Source organism: Balaenoptera physalus, assembly GCF_965194825.1.
Source record: "Balaenoptera physalus genome assembly, chromosome: 2".
Taxonomy (NCBI): domain Eukaryota; kingdom Metazoa; phylum Chordata; class Mammalia; order Artiodactyla; family Balaenopteridae; genus Balaenoptera; species Balaenoptera physalus.
The window spans coordinates 106,987,820-107,006,813 of record NC_138883.1 but is presented as its reverse complement, the minus strand read 5'-3'; the positions used below and the strand labels follow the sequence as shown (position 1 = coordinate 107,006,813).

The 18,994-nt window shown below is 33.7% G+C and overlaps 1 protein-coding gene across 6 annotated transcripts in view; it reads left to right on the top strand.

The window, feature by feature from the left end:
• VPS13C (vacuolar protein sorting 13 homolog C) overlaps positions 1-18,994 on the top strand; it is a 182,326-nt gene that overhangs the window by 141,592 nt on the left and 21,740 nt on the right. For all 6 annotated transcript variants that reach the window (XM_082444517.1, XM_082444513.1, XM_082444514.1 and 3 more), the window contains 7 exons: positions 2,637-2,872; positions 14,255-14,396; positions 15,433-15,573; positions 16,367-16,448; positions 16,560-16,629; positions 17,262-17,373; positions 17,492-17,605. In XM_082444517.1, the coding sequence (XP_082300643.1) occupies positions 2,637-2,872; positions 14,255-14,396; positions 15,433-15,573; positions 16,367-16,448; positions 16,560-16,629; positions 17,262-17,373; positions 17,492-17,605 (897 nt within the window). The remainder of the gene's footprint in view (positions 1-2,636; positions 2,873-14,254; positions 14,397-15,432; positions 15,574-16,366; positions 16,449-16,559; positions 16,630-17,261; positions 17,374-17,491; positions 17,606-18,994) is intronic.

Genomic DNA, 18,994 nt, shown 5'->3' with positions numbered 1-18,994 from the left:
TTATTTAAATAGTAATTGGCCAACAGTGACTGAATTATCCTCTCCTATATTCCCTCTGAAATACCCATAAAAGAGATAGACTTACCCACCTTTGAAAAATCAGACCGATAGTTATGAGATTCTTGGAGTGATTTTTGCCATGACAATTTGATGGAGCTCTATTGCCTGCTTATGCTTTACTTTTTACAACAGAAAAACCTTCAAGGTTTATAAGTGGTAGAGAGGAGCTTAAATTCCCTGTTCCTCTTAGGTCTCTGGCTCAGAGACATGGTAGCTCAACCAGGGGTCCCTGTACTAGGCTGGTGTTATTTTCCTTCTCCTCACATTTCATGCTCCTCAGCAACCACAGCTCCCAGAAAGTGGTATACAGGCCCTGGAGAGAAAGTGGTAATGCCACCCTGAAGGAGGATATCCAGGTCTGTAAATTAAGGCAAAATCATGAAGAATCCTGGTAGTAGCATATTCACGGGATTGTGGTTTTAAATGTTTCTATTCTGTTTGGTGTTAGAGAGCCAGGCAGTAAGAAAAGTAGGTAAGTGTGCCTCAGTCAGCAGGTAATCTGCCAGATTATGAAACTTGAGCTAGAAGCAAGGCAGTTACCCATTTCCTTGTCCCCTGGGTTGATCTGAGAAGGGAATTCTGCTCAGGCCCAAGTGGGAATTCAGAGAAAATCCTTACAGTATTGGAAAGCCCTGTCCTCATTAAGTGTGAATAAACAGAAAAAAAAAAAAAACGTGGAGTTTATGAAAAAAATAGTTCAGGAGAAAAACGTAACATTATCCTAAAGATTCAGAGGTTGATTATACTTCTGAAAATTTTTTACTACAGGAGGACCAGAGAAAAATTTCAGAATGTATGCCTGAGATCCCCAAAATTATAAAGATATGAAAAAGGAGAAAGATGGTGAAATAAAAGACAACAAAATAAAGTGAAAGAGGAGCAGGGAAACAATATATTCTGAACATACTATATTAACACCATTTAATCCTAAATTTTAGGAAATATAGATCAAAGATGATGGGGTTTTTTTGATACCAGTTAGTAGAACCAAAATCAGTGATAAAAGAATTCTAAAACAATTAATTGAGAAAATGAAAATAAAGAAAATTTTGCCCTTATAGTAAAAGAAGGAAACCTAAGGAAGTATATAGAAAGTGGCAAATACCTTTTATTGAGTGTATATCGTGTGTTAATGCTTGTCATATAGTATCATTAATTCTTATGATTGGAACTTAGAACTGCTGGTTAGAATTCAAAACCAGGTCTGTCTGACTTCACAGTTCATGGACTTGCCCCACTAAACCATGCTTCCCATCAATTATGCCAGTAAATGAAAATGGTTTAAATTCTCCTATTAAAAGAGCACATTCAGATTGAGTTAAAAATTAATTTCTAACCAAATGCTACTTACATGAGATCTGCTTTAACTGAACTAATACAAAAAGTTGAAAGCAGAAGACATGGTAAAGATTTAACAGACAAACAAAAATAAAAAGGAAAGTTGTTCATTTTAATTTCTGAGCAACTATAATTCAAAGCAAAAGTTATTAAATAGAATATGATAATGTGACAAAGAAGGCATGATAGCCATAAACCTTCATGCAGTGAATATTGAATCAAAATGTGAAACTTAAACTGTTGGAAGTCAACTGAAACACAGTTGCCTGAGGATATTTTAACACACCTCATTTAATTTTTAACCAATCAAATAGATGAAAAACAAATGGGATTAGAGAGTATTTGAATGATAACTAAGACTGAACCAAGCTACGTATCAAATTTTGTAGTTTACAAGGAGAGAATTCACCTTCTTAGTAGGTATCTCTGGAACATTTACAAAATTTGATCATGTTAGAGTAAAAAATTTACACAGTCTACTTTGACATATGTTAAAAGCAATAGGTAAATTTTAGACAACTACAAATACCAACCATTCCTATTCTTTTGGTAACATCCTTTATTTATTTGGTTTTGGTTTTTGTTTTCCAAGAAAGCATGAAATGAAAAGCACATATTAGGAACTTATACTGCCTGCTGAAACGAACTGTTGTTATATTTATGTTAAGTCCAGAATGAGAGAAAAATCATTATCTAAATCTCTGAAGACACTCACCAAATCAAGCCTCATATTTTTAAATGCTATATGAGACTGTCAGCCAAGAAGGCTCTTCTTAGTGAAACTTAGTACAAACTGATCACCATAGTTTGACTATTTAACAATGTGATTTATATAAGTATTTGCAGTGTTATAAATTATTAAAACCTAAAAATAAACCAGGTTAGTTTTACCTGAGGTTACTTTTCCGATAAATTTCTAAACCATTCTGTTCTCCATCTGGGAGACAAGTAAGCATCTTATGGCATTGGTGCCATTGAAGGATACTCTTGTTCCTGCTAAGTGCCCTTTGAGCACTAACGAGGTAACTCAAACTAAGGTTTAAAAAAATTAAGCACTATTAATCTTTGTTACTGTTTGAAAAAATTGGTGAGTATATTTTAAAACAGATTATAACTTTAATTTGTTATTTTGATAATTTTCTGATTTATAGTCATGCTTTCTCAGCTACTGCAGTTCAACTTTATGTAATAAAAGCTTACTGTTTGTGGTTTTAATATGAAGTCTCTCTTTCCCACAGGATGAATGTGGACAGTTTCCGTATGATGCAAACATCCAGATACACTGGGTATCATTTCTAGATGGGCGCCAGAGAGTTTTGCTTTTCACTGATGATGTTGCCTTGGTTTCCAAAGCACTGCAGGCAGAAGAATTGGAGCAGGCCAATCATGAAATAACTTTTTCTCTCCACAGTCTTGGGCTTTCACTGGTTAACAATGAAAACAAGCAAGAAGTTTCGTATATTGGGATAACCAGGTATGAAAGAAGGAAAAGGTATCAGAAATCTTGAAAAGGCATTGAGTTCGTAATATCACGTTTGATGAGCATAGACAGATAGCTGTTCTGAATTTGCTTACTATGCAATTCTTTCAGCAAAACTTACTGAACAGCTGTTTTCACTAGTTGTTGAAAAGCCCCTAGGATAGAAAGATGACTAAGGTCATGTCTTTGCCCTTATAATACTCATCAGTTGGTGGGGGAAGAAAGAGGTTTGCTTCTTTCTTTGTTGTTTGTTTGTACGTTTTGGGAATGAATTATAAAAACACCAAGAAAAGCTACAAAGAAGTATGTGCACATGCAGTGGTGCTGTAGAGGCTGGAGAAACTGGTGTGGGTGGGGGATGCCAACAAGTCGCACACACCGGTAGAAAGGGTTATTTATAGAGCAGGCAGGCAGGCAGTAGGGCACGTGGGTACATAATCTTTATTGGCTACTCATTTAGAAAGTTTTCATAATGATGGAGCCAGGTATTTCCTCTGACTGTGCTTATACCTATCTAAGAAAAATATTTGAATTTAACTGTTGTGGTGTTTCAGTCACACTAACTATGGTAAAAGACTCATTCTTCTTTGGAGACTGTTGGGGGGAATGGTTACCAGGGAATGGTTACCAAGTATAACCAGCATAGGGTCTATCGATAATCATGTGTTTCTTCAGTGAAGTACAAAATTAAGGAAATAAAGAGATCATGTATGTAATGCTCTTTGTGCAACACCTGACAGATTAAGGGTTCAATAAATGGTATTATACATACCATTAATGTAATAATAGTACATTTATGTATGTATGACTGATATATTCTCTTGGCTATATGTTTCATTATTGTAGAGTATTTTGAACTAAATATGAAAATCTTTTTTTCTTTTTTTAGAATTTTATATATTTATTTATACTACAGGTTCTTATTAGTCATCCATTTTATACACATCAGTGTATACATGTCAGTCCCAATCGCCCAATTCATCACACCACCACCACCACCACCCCCCGCCGCTTTCCCCCCTTGGTGTCCATACGTTTGTTCTCTACATCTGTGTCTCTATTTCTGCCTTGCAAACCGGTTCATCTGTACCATTTTTCTAGGTTCCACATATATGCATTAATATACGATATTTGTTTTTCTCTTTCTGACTTACTTCACTCTGTATGACAGTCTCTAGATCCATCCACGTCTCTACAAATGACCCAATTTCATTCCTTTTTATGGCTGAGTAATATTCCATTGTGTATATGTACCACATCTTCCTTATCCATTCCTCTGTCGATGGGCATTTAGGTTGCTTCCATCACCTGGCTATTGGAAATAGTACTGCAATGAACATTGGGGTGCATGTGTCTTTTTGAATTATGGTTTTCTCTGGTTATATGCCCAGTAGTGGAATTGCTGGGTCATATGATAATTCTATTTTTAGTTTTTTAAGGAACCTCCATACTGCTCTCCATAGTGGCTGTATCAATTTACATTCCCACCAACAATGCAAGAGGGTTCCCTTTTCTCCACACCCTCTCCAACATTTGTTGTTTGTAGATTTTCTGATGACGCCCATTTTAACTGGTGTGAGGTAATACCTCATTGTAGTTTTGATTTGCATTTCTCTAATAATTAGTGATGTTGAGCAGCTTTTCATGTGCTTCTTGACCATCTGTTTGTCTTATTTGGAAAAATGTCTGTTTAGGTCTTCTGCCCATTTTTTGATTAGGTTGTTTGTTTTTTTAATATTGAGCTGCATGAGCTGTTTATATATTTTGGAGATTAATCCTTTGTCGATTCATTTGCAAATATTTTCTCCCATTCTGAGGGTTGTCTTTTGGTCTTGTTTGTAGTTTCCTTTGCTTTGCAAAAGCTTTTAGGTTTCACTAGGTTCCATTCATTTATTTTTGTTTTTATTTCCATTACTCTAGGAGGTGAATCAAAAAAGATCTTGCTGTGATTTATGTCAAAGAGTGTTCTTCCTCTGTTTTCCTCTAAGAGTTTTATAGTGTCCGGTCTTACATTTAGGTCTTGAATCCATTTTTAGTTTATTTTTGTGTATGGTGTTAAGGAGTGTTCGAATTTCATTCTTTTACATGTAGCTGTCTAGTTTCCCCAACACCACTTATTGAAGAGACTGTCTTTTCTCCATTGTATATCCTTGCCTCCTTTGTCATAGATTAGTTGACCTTAGGTGCGTGGGTTTATCTCTGGGCTTTCCTGTTACATAGGTCTATATTTCTGTTTTTGTGCCAGTACCATATTGTCTTGATTACTGTAGCTTTGTACTGTAGCTTTGTAGTATAGTCTGAAGTCAGGGAGTCTGATTCCTCCAGCTCTGTTTTTTTTCCCTCAAGACTTCTTTGGATATTCGGGGTCTTTTGTGTCTCCATACAGATTTTAAGATTTTTTTGTTCTAGTTCTGTAAAAAATGCCATTGGTAATTTGATAGGGACTGCATTGAATCTGTAGATTGCTTTGGGTAATATAGTCATTTTCACAATATTGATTCTTCCAATCCAAGAACATGGTATATCTCTCTATCTGTTTGTATCATCTTTAATTTCTTTCATCAGTGTCTTATAGATTCTGAATACAGATCAGATCTTTTGTCTCCCTAGGTAGGTTTATTCCTAGGTATTTTATTCTTTTTGTTGCAGTAGTAAATGGGAGTGTTTCCTTAACTTCTTTCAGATTTTTCATTGTTAATGTATAGGAATGCAAGAGATTTCTGTGCATTAATTTTATATCCTGCAACTTTACCAAATTCATTGATTAGTTCTAGTAGTTTTCTGGTGGCATCTTTAGGATTATCTATGTATAGTATCATGTCATCTGCAAACAGTGACAGCTTTACTTCTTCTTTTCCAATTTATATTCCTTTTATTTCTTTTTCTTCTCTGATTGCTGTGGCTAGGACTTCCAAAACTATGTTGAATAATAGTGGGGAGAGTGGACATCCTTGTCTTGTTCCTGATCTTAGAGGAAATGCTTTCAGTTTTTCACCATTGAGAATGATGTTTGCTGTGGGTTTGTTGTATATGGCCTTTATTATGTTGAGGGAGGTTCCCTCTATGCCTACTTTCTGGAGAGTTTTTGTCATAAATGGGTGTTGAATTTTTCAAAAGCTTTTTCTGCATCTATTGAGATGATCATATGATTTTTCTTCTTCAATTTGTTAATATGGTGTATCATATTGATTGATTTGTGTATATTGAAGAATCCTTGCATCCCTGGGATAAATCCCACTTGATCCTGGTCTATGATCCTTTAAATGTGTTGTTGGATTCTGTTTGCTAGTATTTTGTTGAGAATTTTTGCATCTATATTCATCAGTGATATTGGTCTGTAATTTTCTTTTTCTGTAGTATCTTTGTCTGGTTTTGGTATCAGGGTGATGGTGGCCTCATAGAATGAGTTTGGGAGTGTTCCTTCCACTGCAATTTTTTGGAAGAGTTTGGGAAGGATGGGAGTTAGCTCTTCTCTTAATGTTTGATAGAATTCACCTGTGAAGCCATCTGGTCCTGGATTTTTGTTTGTTGGAAGATTTTTAATCACAGTTTCAATTTCATTACTTGTGATTGGTCTGTTCATATTTTCTATTTCTTCCTGGTTCAGTCTTAGAAGTTTATACCTTTCTAAAAATTTGACCATTTTTTCCAGGTTGTCCATTTTATTGGCATAGAGTTGCTTGTAGTAGTCTCTTAGGATGCTTTGTATTTCTGTGGTATCTGTTGTAACTTCTCCTTTTTCATTTCTAATTTTATTGATTTGAGTCCTCTCCCTCTTTTTCTTGATGAATCTGGCTAATGGTTTATCAATTTTGTTTATCTTCTCACAGAACCAGCTTTTAGTTTTATTGATCTTTGCTATTGTTTTCTTTGTTTCTATTTCATTTATTTCTGCTCTGATCTTTATGATTTCTTTCCTTCTGCTAACTTTGGGTTTTGTTTGTTCTTCTTTCTCTAGTTCCTTTAGGTTTAAGGTTAGATTTTTTATTTGAGATGTTTCTTGTTTCTTGAGGTAGGCTTGTATTGCTATAAACTTCCCTCTTAGAACTTCTTTTGCTGCATCCCGTAGGTTTTGGATCGTCGTGTTTTCATTGTTATTTGTCTCTAGGTATTTTTTTATTTCTTCAGTGATCTCTTGGTTATTTAGTAACATATTGTTTAGCCTCCATGTGTTTGTGTTTTTTATGTTTTTTTCCCTGTAATTGATTTCTAATCTCATAGCATTGTGGTCAGAAAAGATGCTTGATATGATTTCAGTTTTCTTAAATTTATTGAGGCTTGATTTGTGACCCAAGATGTGATCTATCCTGGAGAATGTTCCGTGTACACTTCAGAAGAAAGTGTAATCTGCTCTTTTTGGATGGAATGTCCTATAAATATCAATTAAATCTATCTGGTCTATTGTGTCATTTAAAGCTTCTGTTTCCTTATTTATTTTCATTTTGGATGATCTGTCCATTGGTGTAAGTGATGTGTTAAAGTCCCCCACTATTACTGTGTTACTGTCGATTTCCTCTTTTACAGCTGTTAGCAGTTGCCTTATGTATTGAGGTGCTCCTATGTTGGGTGCATATATATTTATAACTGTTATATCTTCTTCTTGGATTGATCCTTTGATCATTATGTAGTGTCCTTCCTTGTCTCTTGTAACATTCTTTATTTTAAAGTCTATTTTATCTGATATGAGTATTGCTACTCCAGCTTTCTTTTATTTCCATTTGTGTGGAATATCTTTTTCCACCCCCTCGCTTTCAGTCTGTATGTGTCCCTAGGTCTGAAGCGGGTCTCTTGTAGACAGCATATATATGGGTCTTGTTTTTGTATCCATTCAGCGAGCCTGTGTCTTTTGGTTGGAGCATTTAAGCCAATCACGTTTAAGATAATTATCTATATTTATGTTCCTATTACCATTTTCTTAATTGTTATCGGTTTGTTTTTGTAGGTCCTTTTCTTCTCTTGGGTTTCCCACTTAGAGAAGTTCCTTTAGCATTTGTTGTAGAGCTGGTTTGGTGGTGCTGAATTCTCTTAGCTTTTGCTTCTCTGTAAAGCTTTTGATTTCTCCGTCGAATCTGAATGAAATCCTTTCCGGGTAAAGTAATCTTGGTTGTAGGTTCTTCCCTTTCATCACTTTAAATATATCATGCCACTCCCTTCTGGCTTGTAGAGTTTCTGCTGAGAAATCAGCTGTTAACTTTATGGGAGTTCCCTTGTATGTTATTTGTTGTTTTTGCCTTGTTGCTTCCAATAATTTTTCTTTGTCTTTAATTTTTATCAGTTTGATTACTATGTATCTTGGCGTGTTTCTTCTTGGGTTTATCCTGCTTGGGATTCTCTGTGCTTCCTGGACTTGGGTGGCTATTTCCTTTCCCATGTTAGGGAATTTTTCGATTGTAATCTCTTCAGATATTTCTCAAGTCCTTTCTCTCTCTCTTCTCCTTCTGGGACCCCTATAATGCAAATGTTGGTGCATTTAATGTTGTCCCAGAGGTCTCTTTGGCTGTCTTCACTTCTTTTCATTCTTTTTTCTTTATTCTGTTCTCCGGCAGGGAGTTCCACCATTCTATGTTCCAGGTCACTTATCTGTTCTTCTGCCTCAATTATTCTGCTATTGATTCCTTCTAGTGTATTTTTCATTTCAGTTATTGTATTGTTCATCACTGTTTGTTTGTTCTTTAATTCTTCTAGGTCTTTGTTAAACATTTCTTGCGGCTTCTCAATCTTTGCCTCCATTAATTTTCCGAGGTCCTGGATCATCTTCACTATCATTATTCTGAATTCTTTTTCAGGAAGGTTTCCTATTTCCACTTCATTTAGTTGTTTTTCTGGGGTTTTATCTTGTTCCTTCATCTGGTATATAGCCCTCTGCCTTTTCATCTTGTCTATCTTTCTGTGAATGTGGTTTTTGTTCCGCAGGCTGCAGGATTGTAGTTCGAAAGTCTTTTTGAAATTATATAAATCCAGTTTTCTCCACTCTCTTGTTCTTTGATATAACTTATTTTTCCTCTAATATTATATATGCTAGTGTATTTTGTTAGATTGACCTTTATTTATAAGGACATTTTAAAATTTCATCTAAAAGAACTTGATTACCTTTTTCTGACACACTACACATTCAATACACATTCAGTAGGATGTGTACTGAGGAAAATGAGTTACATAATTTTTTTAAAAATAGACTTTTTAAAAAACAGTTTTAGGTTTACATAAAAATTGAATGTAAAAAGTACAGAGTTCCTATTTTATCCCTTCTCCCCACCCATCACCCCAGTTTCACCTGTTATTAACATCTTGAAATAGTGTGGTACATTTGTTGCTATTGATGAACTAATATTGATACATTATAATTTTCTAAAGTCTGTTGTTTATATTGTTTGCATTTGCTCTTTGTGTTGTAAATTCTAAGGATTTTGATAAATGTGTAGTAACATGTATCCACCGTTACAGGATCATATAGTATAATTTCACTACTCTAAAAAATCACCTATGCCCCACCTATTCATTCCTCCCTCCCTCCCCTTGAACACCTGAAAACCACTGATCTTTTTACTGTCTCCAAAGTTTTGCCTTTTCAGGAATATCTTATCATTGGAATTGTACATGTAGCCTTTTCAAATTGACTTCTTTCATTTAGTAATATCCTTGTAAGGTTAATTATGTCTTTTTGTGACTTGATAGATGATTCTTTTTTTTAATCACTGAATAATGTGGCATGTGTGGATGTAACACAGTTTATTTATCCATTTACCTAGTGAAGGACTTCTTGGTTGCTTCCAAATTTTGGTAGTTATGAATATTCATGTGCTGGATTTTTGTGTGGACATGAGATTTTGCCTCATTTGGGTAAATATCAAGGAACATGACTGCTGAATCATATGGTAAGAGTATGTTTAGATTTGTGAGAAACTGACAAATTGTCTTCCGAAGAGGCTGCACCACTTGGAGTCCTGCCAGGAATGAATGAGAGTTCCTGTTGCTCCACATCCTTGCCAGCGTTTGGTGTTGTCATTGTGTGGATTTTGGCTAGTCTAATAGGTCTGTAGTGATATCTCCTTTTAATTTGCCTAATTACATATGATGTTGAACACCTAATTACATATGATGTTGAGCATCTTTTCATATGCTTATTTGTCATTTGAACATCTTCTGTGATGAGGTTCAGATCTTTGGCCTAATTTAAAATTTTTTGTTATTGTTGAGTTGCGAGTTTTTGTATTTTTTGGGTATCAGTCTTTTATCAGATTTGTGTTTTACAAATATTTTATCACAGCCTGTGGCTTGTCTTTTCATTCTTTTAACAGTCTTTTTCTCAGAGCAGAAATTTTCAATTTCATTGAAGTCCCACATCTATTTTTCTTTCATGGATTGTGCTTTTGGTGTCATATCTTAAAATTCATTGCCAAACCTAAAGTCACTTAGACTTTCTCCTATGTTATCTTCTAGGAATTTTATAGTTTTGTGTTTGATATTTAGGTCATCCATTTTGAGGGGTTGTTTGTGAAATATGTAAGCTCTTTGTCTAGAGTCACTTTTTTGGCATGTGAATGTCCAGTTGTTCTATTACCATTTGTTGAAAAGACTGTTCTTTCTCCTCTGAATTGCTTTTGCTCCTTTTCAAAAATCAGTTGACTGTTTGTTTGTGTCTGTTACTGGGCTCTCAGTTCTGTTCTCTTGATCTGTTTGTCTGTTCTTTCATCAATATCACACTGTCTTGATTTTTCTAGTTTTATAGTAATCTTGAAGTCAGGTAGTGTCAGTCCTTCAACTTTTTTCTTCTCCTTTCATATTGTGTTGGCTATTTTGAGTCTTTGCCTTTCCATATAAACTTTAGAATCAGTTTGTCAACATCCACAAAATAATTAGCTGGAATTTTGATTGGTATTGCATTGAATCTATAGATCAACTTGGGAAGAACTGATATTTTGACAATACTGAATCTTCATATCCATGTACATGGATATTTTGATTTATTTAGATCTTTGATCTCTTTCCTCAGACTCCTATGGTTTTTCCTCATGTAGATCTTATACAGATTTGTTAGATTTTATTATACCTACGTATTTCATTTCTTTGGTACTAATGTAAACATTATCGTGTTTTTAATTTCACATTCCAATTGTTTATTGCTAGTATATAAGAAAGTATTTGACTTTTTTATGTTAACCTTGTATCTTGAAACTTACTAGTTGCAGGAGTTTTTTGGTTAATTCTCTGGGATTTTCTACATAGACATTTGTGTCATCTAAGAACAGAGTCATCAGTTCTTTATGTCTTTCTTCTCAATCTGTGTACCTTTTATTTCACTTTCTTGTCTTATTACATTATCTAGGATTTCCTGTACAGTGTTAACTAGGACTGGTGGGGGTGGGCATCCTTGCTTTGTTCCTGATCTTAGCGAGAAAATATCTAGTTTCTCACTGTTAGGTATGGTGTTAACTGTAGGTATTTTGTAGATGTTCTTTATCACGTTGAAGAAGTTCCCCTCTCTTCCTAGTTTGTGGAAGCTTTATCATGTTGAATTTATATAATTTATAGTAGGTAGTTTATTCATTACCTTCATTGACTGGTGTCCCTTAAGCACGTTATGTAGTGAGGACATTGTTAACACTATCATGACTATTATCAACAAGTTATGTAAATTAATGCATTATGGAGTTACGTTTTATCTTTATGCAAACATTCTCCAATCAGGGATCCGCAAAGTATGGCCTAAGAGCCAAATCTAGTCTGCTGCTTGTTTTTGTATAGCCCTTGATCTAATAGTGATTTTTTTACATTTTTAAATGATTGAAAAATCAGAAGAACAATAATATTTTGTAACACATGAAAAGTATATGAAATTCAGAGTGTGTTGCCTATAAGTAAAGTTTTATTAGAAAACAGCCTTGCTTATTCTTTTGCATGTCTGTGACTGCTTTTGTACTGCTGCTCAGTGCATAACAAATGACAGTGATGTAGTTATAACTTGAGAATGTTTGAGTGCCACACATATAGCTCTACTGCAACTTTTATTTATTTTTTATTTTTAATGCATACTCATCACGTCAAAATAAGAAAAGTGGACTTTGAATGTCTCTCTTATAGGACACAGTTATCAAATGAAATGGCAAAGCATTATTTTATTATGTAATGACACTGTGTAGTTAAAGAACATAATATATATTGACATTTGCAAACTAGGTATGCATCAGAATATATCCAACTCACAGGAAAGCAACGGCCAGAAAAATTAGAAAATTTAAGACAAAATATCTCATCACAGAAGAATTTCTTTATAAGATAAAAAAACAAAACAAAAATGAAGCTGCAACCAAAGTTAGTTTCAGAGTGACCCATTTGTTAAGCCATGCAGAGAAAGCCTTTTACCTATGGTGGATTAATTGAATCGTGTCTGATTGTAGCAGCTAAAGAAATGTGTCCAGAGCATATAAACTTAGGAGCATTAGCCTTTTGGTGAGAACAGTTGCTTGAAGAATTGAGGACATTTGGAGCAACATCAGTAGTTAATTAGAAAACAGGCAAATAATTTTGAGTGGTTTTCCTTGGCTCTTCATGAGTGAATAGATGTTACCAATATGCCCAGTTGCATATTTGAGAAGCCAGTACTGAGTTTGAAAGTGAATGAAGAGTTAGCATCTATAAATAATCAACATAGAACCATACAGGTGAGAATATTTTCAAACAAGTTGAAGTAATACTAATTCAGTACATGAAGTGGAATCTTCGAAGATATATTACAACTAATGATGAGAAAATAATGTGTGAAACACAAGAAGACACAGTTGGACAAATTCACAAAGCTTGTGAAAATGTAGTGTTGAATGTGTATAGTTTCATTATGTTGTTTGTCAACAGGTACTTTGTAGAAAATATTTGAATTGATCATTTGTTATCAAACCAGTAGTGCCCAATAAGGAACTTCATTCACTCTTGTGGACTTAACCATCATTAGTTCAGCGAATTTTTGTCAGAACTAGAAGCCGAATGTCCTTACTTAACACACAGCAATTTGACTGTGTAACGGTAATACTTTTCATTGTACTTTTTTTGAGTTCCTGGTCAAGATTAAAATTTTTCTAAATGAAAAGAACCACCCTCAGCCACTATTATTGAACACTGAATGGCTTTGGAAGTTAGCTTTTGCTGCATAATTGATAGCAAATTCAACCTAAAAGCAGAAAGTAAAACAGCAAAGTCATTTTGATGATGACTAACATTTGAATTGCAAATAATGTTAGTCTATTTTATATATTTCCTCTGCTGTCCAAAGTTAAAACAAGAAGTGAGGTCTCCAACCCCACACAAGTTTGGAGTTGGTGGATATATTTTATGACCTACAACTATAGTTCCAACAACATGTTTTCCAACCCCAGTGCAAGTACAAAGAAAATTTCCACATTTCAAAATTCATTTAACTATTAATGAAAGAGCTTCTACCTAACCTTCAATCGGAAGTGATTGATTCGTAATGTATTGACATGCTAAAAGGCAACAATCAAGAGAAGAATCTAATAGGGTAGGAAACAGAATTTAAAATTAGATCTAGAATTTTTCTAATATAGAATAGAATTTTACAAATGTATTACAAGGAATACATATGCTTAGTTAAACTAATATTCTCTTAGATTGAGATCAGTATTTGACAGTATCTCTCTGCACGAAAGGACATTTTTAAAGATGCTCATTACAGACCAGCATTAACAGATGAACATTTGCAATAGAATTTGATAATAGGGAACACTAACTTTGAGCCCTAATTAAGTGAAAAGTTGTCACCCCCCCACAAAAGAAGTGTAAAAAAATTTTTTTGTAACTATGTATGGTAATGGATGTTAACTGTTACTGTGGTGATAGTTTTACAGTATATACAAATATCAAATCATTATGTTATACATCTGAAACTAAATAATGTTATATGTCAACTATATCTCAATAAAAAGGAAGGGAGGGAGGGAGGGAGAAAGTGTTTTTCTCACTAATAGACTTGTTTTTAAAAATTGTACCCGATTGTTATTTTTACATTTTGAATTTCATCAATTAAAAAATGTGTGGAAGTGTTTTTTCTCTCTTGTTATTTAAGTACCTACATAATAACTTTGATTTTGTCTCAGCTCACAAAGCCTAAAATATCCCCATATGAAAAAAGTTTGCTAGTCCCTTAGCTCATTGATGTCAATGTGTGATAGAAAAAGATTTTCCCCTGCCTCTTTTCCTTATGCACTTTTATAACACAGATATATTTTGGTATTTTAAAAAAATCTCATGTATAAATGTGATTTTCATAGGTGGTTGACAGTTGCAACAATTTGGAGTTGAATGACAATTCCACAACCTAAATATGTATTTAATTTAATTAATTTTCTTTGTGAATTATTTTAGTTCTGGTGTTGTTTGGGAGATGAAACCAAAACAGAAATGGAAGCCATTTAGTCAAAAGCAGATAATTTTATTGGAAAAGTCCTATAAGAAATATCTAGAATCAAGAGACCTTGGCTGGATTAAACTAGATGATAATTTTGAGGTATACCAAAATTGTTTTGTTTCTTATATATGTATTTTGTTGCTTCTGGTGGTAGTAAATAAAATTTCACTATCCACATAAAATTGTGTATGCAGAAACTAATGTATTTGTAGGATTGGCTTGACTAATAAAATTTATTAGTACATTTTAAATTAAAATACATTGTTGAATCATATAGTATGAAACATTATCTAAATATGTTTCTTATCTGCATTTTTATAATTTCTTCTATTTGCAAAGCAGATAGTTTCATGTAACTTGTTTTTAGGAAGATTATGGAGAAATTAAGATTACTTATTGAAAGTTTTCCTATTCTGAATGATACCAATATATATTGCTAAATAAAGGCTGTGCAAAATTGTATACATCAGTGATGAAAACCCTATAGAAAACTTGCTCAATTAAATTCATTAAATGTGAATGATTGTAGGACATGAGTAGATGTCCACAAATAGATGTGTACTCTACATAGGCCCCTACACTGTTGAAACTGAAAGTCACTTTTGCTCCAAGAAGACCCCAGAAGCTTGACTGCAGGTTCAGTCATACAATTTGGGTTACTCTTTGTCTTTAATGGTTGAGTTTGCATTGTCACCAGATATGCTCCCCAACCCCGCCCCCATCCCTGTAAGTGTTGGTCATGCTCAAATGAAAAAACACTCTACAATTAGTGTCAGACGTAAATAAGCTATTAACTATTCCTTGTTTAACTTTGTTAAAACAAAGTTTAAGTGTTATCTAGAATTATCCATTACAATTGAGGTTTTTAAAATTTAAAAAGCATGGCTTATTTTCTTTAAGTATAATTTATATAGTTGAAAAGTTCTCCAATTGTTTTCTTGTTTTCCTATAACCTTGGTAGAAAAGTGATGATTCTGCTTCCAGTATCTCAACTGTAGATCATCTTAAGGTAGATCTTTTGATGAGACCAAGAGATTAAGATATTTTTCCTTTTCAATTTGTGAGTGAGTGGATATTTACAATGGGCTTCACTGCTCATACCAGTTTATCACAAACACCTGTACTTTGTTTCCAGGTAAATTTTGGCAAAGACCCAATGGAAATGCGCCTCCCTGTTCGGTGCCCTATAAAGCGAGATTTTTTATCAGGAATTCAGGTTGAATTTAAGCAGTCTCCTCACCAAAGAAGTTTAAGGGCCAGATTGTATTGGCTTCAGGTAACATTATCATCCTATTCAGTAGATATATCTAATCAGTTTGGGAATCTTGGGTCTGAATTTTTTTTTTTTAACAAGATTTTATCATGCATCATAATTGGTATCTTTCTTTTTGTTTATATGTTTATTCTCCTTCTTCCACATATCCTGTAGATTCACCATCCAAGGCTAAATGACCGTTGAGACTTTAATTTGACCAGTTAGCCTGCCAGAGTGTTTTCTTACACTGAAATTGTTATTTTTAATATTCCTTTGTATTTGTCATGGGATCCCAAAATCGTATTTTCTTTTGTCCTTCTATATGGGAATGAGCGCAGGGCTTTATTGGAGGCTGTTTTTGTCTGCTTGTTTGCTTGCTGCCTTCCTCTCTCTCTCCATCTCTTGCTTTTAACTACCGATTACTACTATTTAGGACGTTTTTATTTTTTTCTTAATACCTAACCTCTAATTTCATACCTGGTCTCTACTTACATTCTTATTTAAATAATAGATAGATGAAATCTCACATGATCCATAGATACAAATATTTCCATTAATGGTGTTCATGCTGCACAATTTTAATGCAATTATGAGGATGTTTATATATTCCTTTATGTAAAAGCTTGCCCTTGGTGAGATTTATAAGAATTTTAGATTTAAAGTGAAACTTTTAATAGCAACACATATACATACAGATACTTATTTATGATGTAATTAGTGACATCGTCTATAATATTGTCTCTGAAACAAAAGTTTAAATTTAAATTATTTCAAGTCCTGCTGAATCAGTTTTCTTTCTTTTTTTTTTTGTCAGGTTGATAGTCAGTTACCAGGTACAGTGTTCCCTGTTGTATTTCATCCTGTGGCCCCTCCAAAATCTATTGCTTTGGATTCAGGTAAAAAAAAATTAAATTGAGATATACCCTATATATAAAAGTTAAGTAGACATTATTTTGACCTACTGTAAAGCTTGATTGCCTTTTTCCTGTTTTCTTTCTTCCTTTTAGAGCCCAAACCTTTCATTGATGTGAGTGTCATCACAAGATTTAATGAGTACAGTAAAGTCTTACAGTTCAAGTAAGTAAAGATTCCCTTATTTATCTAAAGGAACTTAAAATGAGAATCTACTTTGAAAATAAATTTTACTCTTTTGAAAGTGACTTCTATATAAAAATTATTATCCACCTGAACATATCAATCTACTTTTGGTCAAGTGATTTTCTATATTGAAACTTATTTTAATAATATATATTTTAAAGTAAAATTCCTTCAACCACTTTCTCTCCTTTGTAACTTCCATTAGAATATAAAATAGTCAGTGAAATATAAATGATAAGTGTGTTTGTGAGGTGTGTTCTTTAAAGTAATTCCTGTGGACTTTAAAAATTAAGTAATACATGCTACATCATCTTTGCTTTTGTCTCTTCTATAACATGATAAATATGGAATTTGGGACTTTAAATGCTAAGTGTTAATACAGCAGTATTACCTCTAGTGAAACCTTCACTATAATGAAAAAAAAAAATTCTCAGTCTAAGTAGACTTTGATCTTATTAACATAACACTTTTTTTAGAGATCAAGCAACAAGATCTCGCTGTGGTTTTTGGCCAAAATCAAAGTGTTAACATGGAAAATTACAAGGTTTGATAGAAAGCCTTTTTCATCTTTAAAGAAACCTTTTCCACTTAAAAATTTTTTTTTTCCTTAGGTATTTTATGGTTCTCATTCAGGAAATGGCCTTAAAAGTTGATCAGGGGTTTCTAGGAGCTATTACTGCACTGTTTACCCCAACAGCTGACCCTGAAGCCGAAAGAAAATGGGTAATAATTTTTATTTCTTGGGAAAATTTTAAAGTAAAAAAATTAAATCAACCATTATTTGCACTAATTGTAGTAGGAAAAAAAATTAAAATAGAAATTCTTGATTAATTTTTTTCAGACAGAGTTAATCCAGGAAGACTCTGATGCTATAAACACAGAATTAGTGGAGACCTCAGTGACTGATACGTCCATTCTTAGTTTCTTTGAACATTTCCATATTTCTCCTATTAAGGTTTGTTATAATTACTATTTTGAAAATTTGACAGTATTGTAGAACTTTTAAAGGATCTGTGTACAAATGTGGGTTTTAATTTCTTGCACCAAGTATTTGGTGGGAATTTTGTTTGATTAATTGAAATAATTAAGACAGTTCTCTGACATATGTACAACCATAATTCCCACAGAGAAACCACCAGAGCATGCTTTCTAGTCTTGAATTAATAACCCCTTTCTTCAAGGAAAAAGCTGACAAAAGCATTTCTTAATTAAGCGAAGAAGTGCTCACCAATGTTTAATGTTTTGGTTGCACTTTGTAACTACTGTCACTGTCTGAATAGAAAGCTATAATGGGTTTCCTAACCAGAATGTGAAAACGCTAAAGTAGGTATTACACTGTTGATGCGGTGTTTTTCACCCTTCCAAAATTTGATTGTAACTAAGAGAGTGGAAAATTGGATACCTTTCACTTGCCTGATTTTGTAACTTTATGAACCCATTTCCTTATCTCCTTTTGTTATTCTTTTTAGCTTTTATAGGGGAAGGTGACTGCTTAGAGAATTCACAAATGCTGTCAACCATGAAGCTCTAAACTTGTGTAATGGGCCAGATTTACAATTAAGTAACTCTTTTAAAATATTGATGATCCTTTACAGTCTCCAAAACTTTATAGCACATTATTTTTAGTTGCATTCACCAGTCCATTCAGCTAAATGAATAGATTTGTAAAATGCAATTATTATTTTAAATTGATACATTAGTTTGGTGTTATCAGACATATCCATAGTGTTAGGTTTAAAATTGATATTGTTTTATGTGATATTATGCATAACTTCTTTTCCATTATTAAATGAAAATCAGTTCTTTATGAGATTGAGCAGTACCTTCAACAAATTATTTACTGAAGGCCTGCTATCAAAGTTGCTGTGGAAGGTGTAAAATGACTTTATGGAGTTTATAATCTAGGGGGTATTAAAGATTGATGATTTACCTATACGTATTTTTAGGCGCACTGGGAATTGTGCCATGAAGTTGAATAATTAAGATCATGAACCATGGTCATTTTCTTATTCCATGGTGACTTTGCCCTGGAAAAAGCTGGATCTCTTTTCACCTAAGATTACCTTTCCTGGATCCCAGCAATCTGTGACTCTGAAGATGGGCAAAAGTCCACATCAGAGAAAAAAACTCAACAACCAGGCTTTCTTGGCTTTACCCTAAGTCCCCTCTGTTGAGCTCTCTGTTGATGAGGGAAAATGCCTAGAGAATGGCAGAATGAGAAGGGAGAGTTATCTGCTTTACTTACACATGTTGAATGACCTTACGCCTGTGTCTTCTGGTACTGTTGCCTTCTGGCACTGTTGCACTAATGATGATGCAGCGCAAAGTAGAAGAAACTAAATGG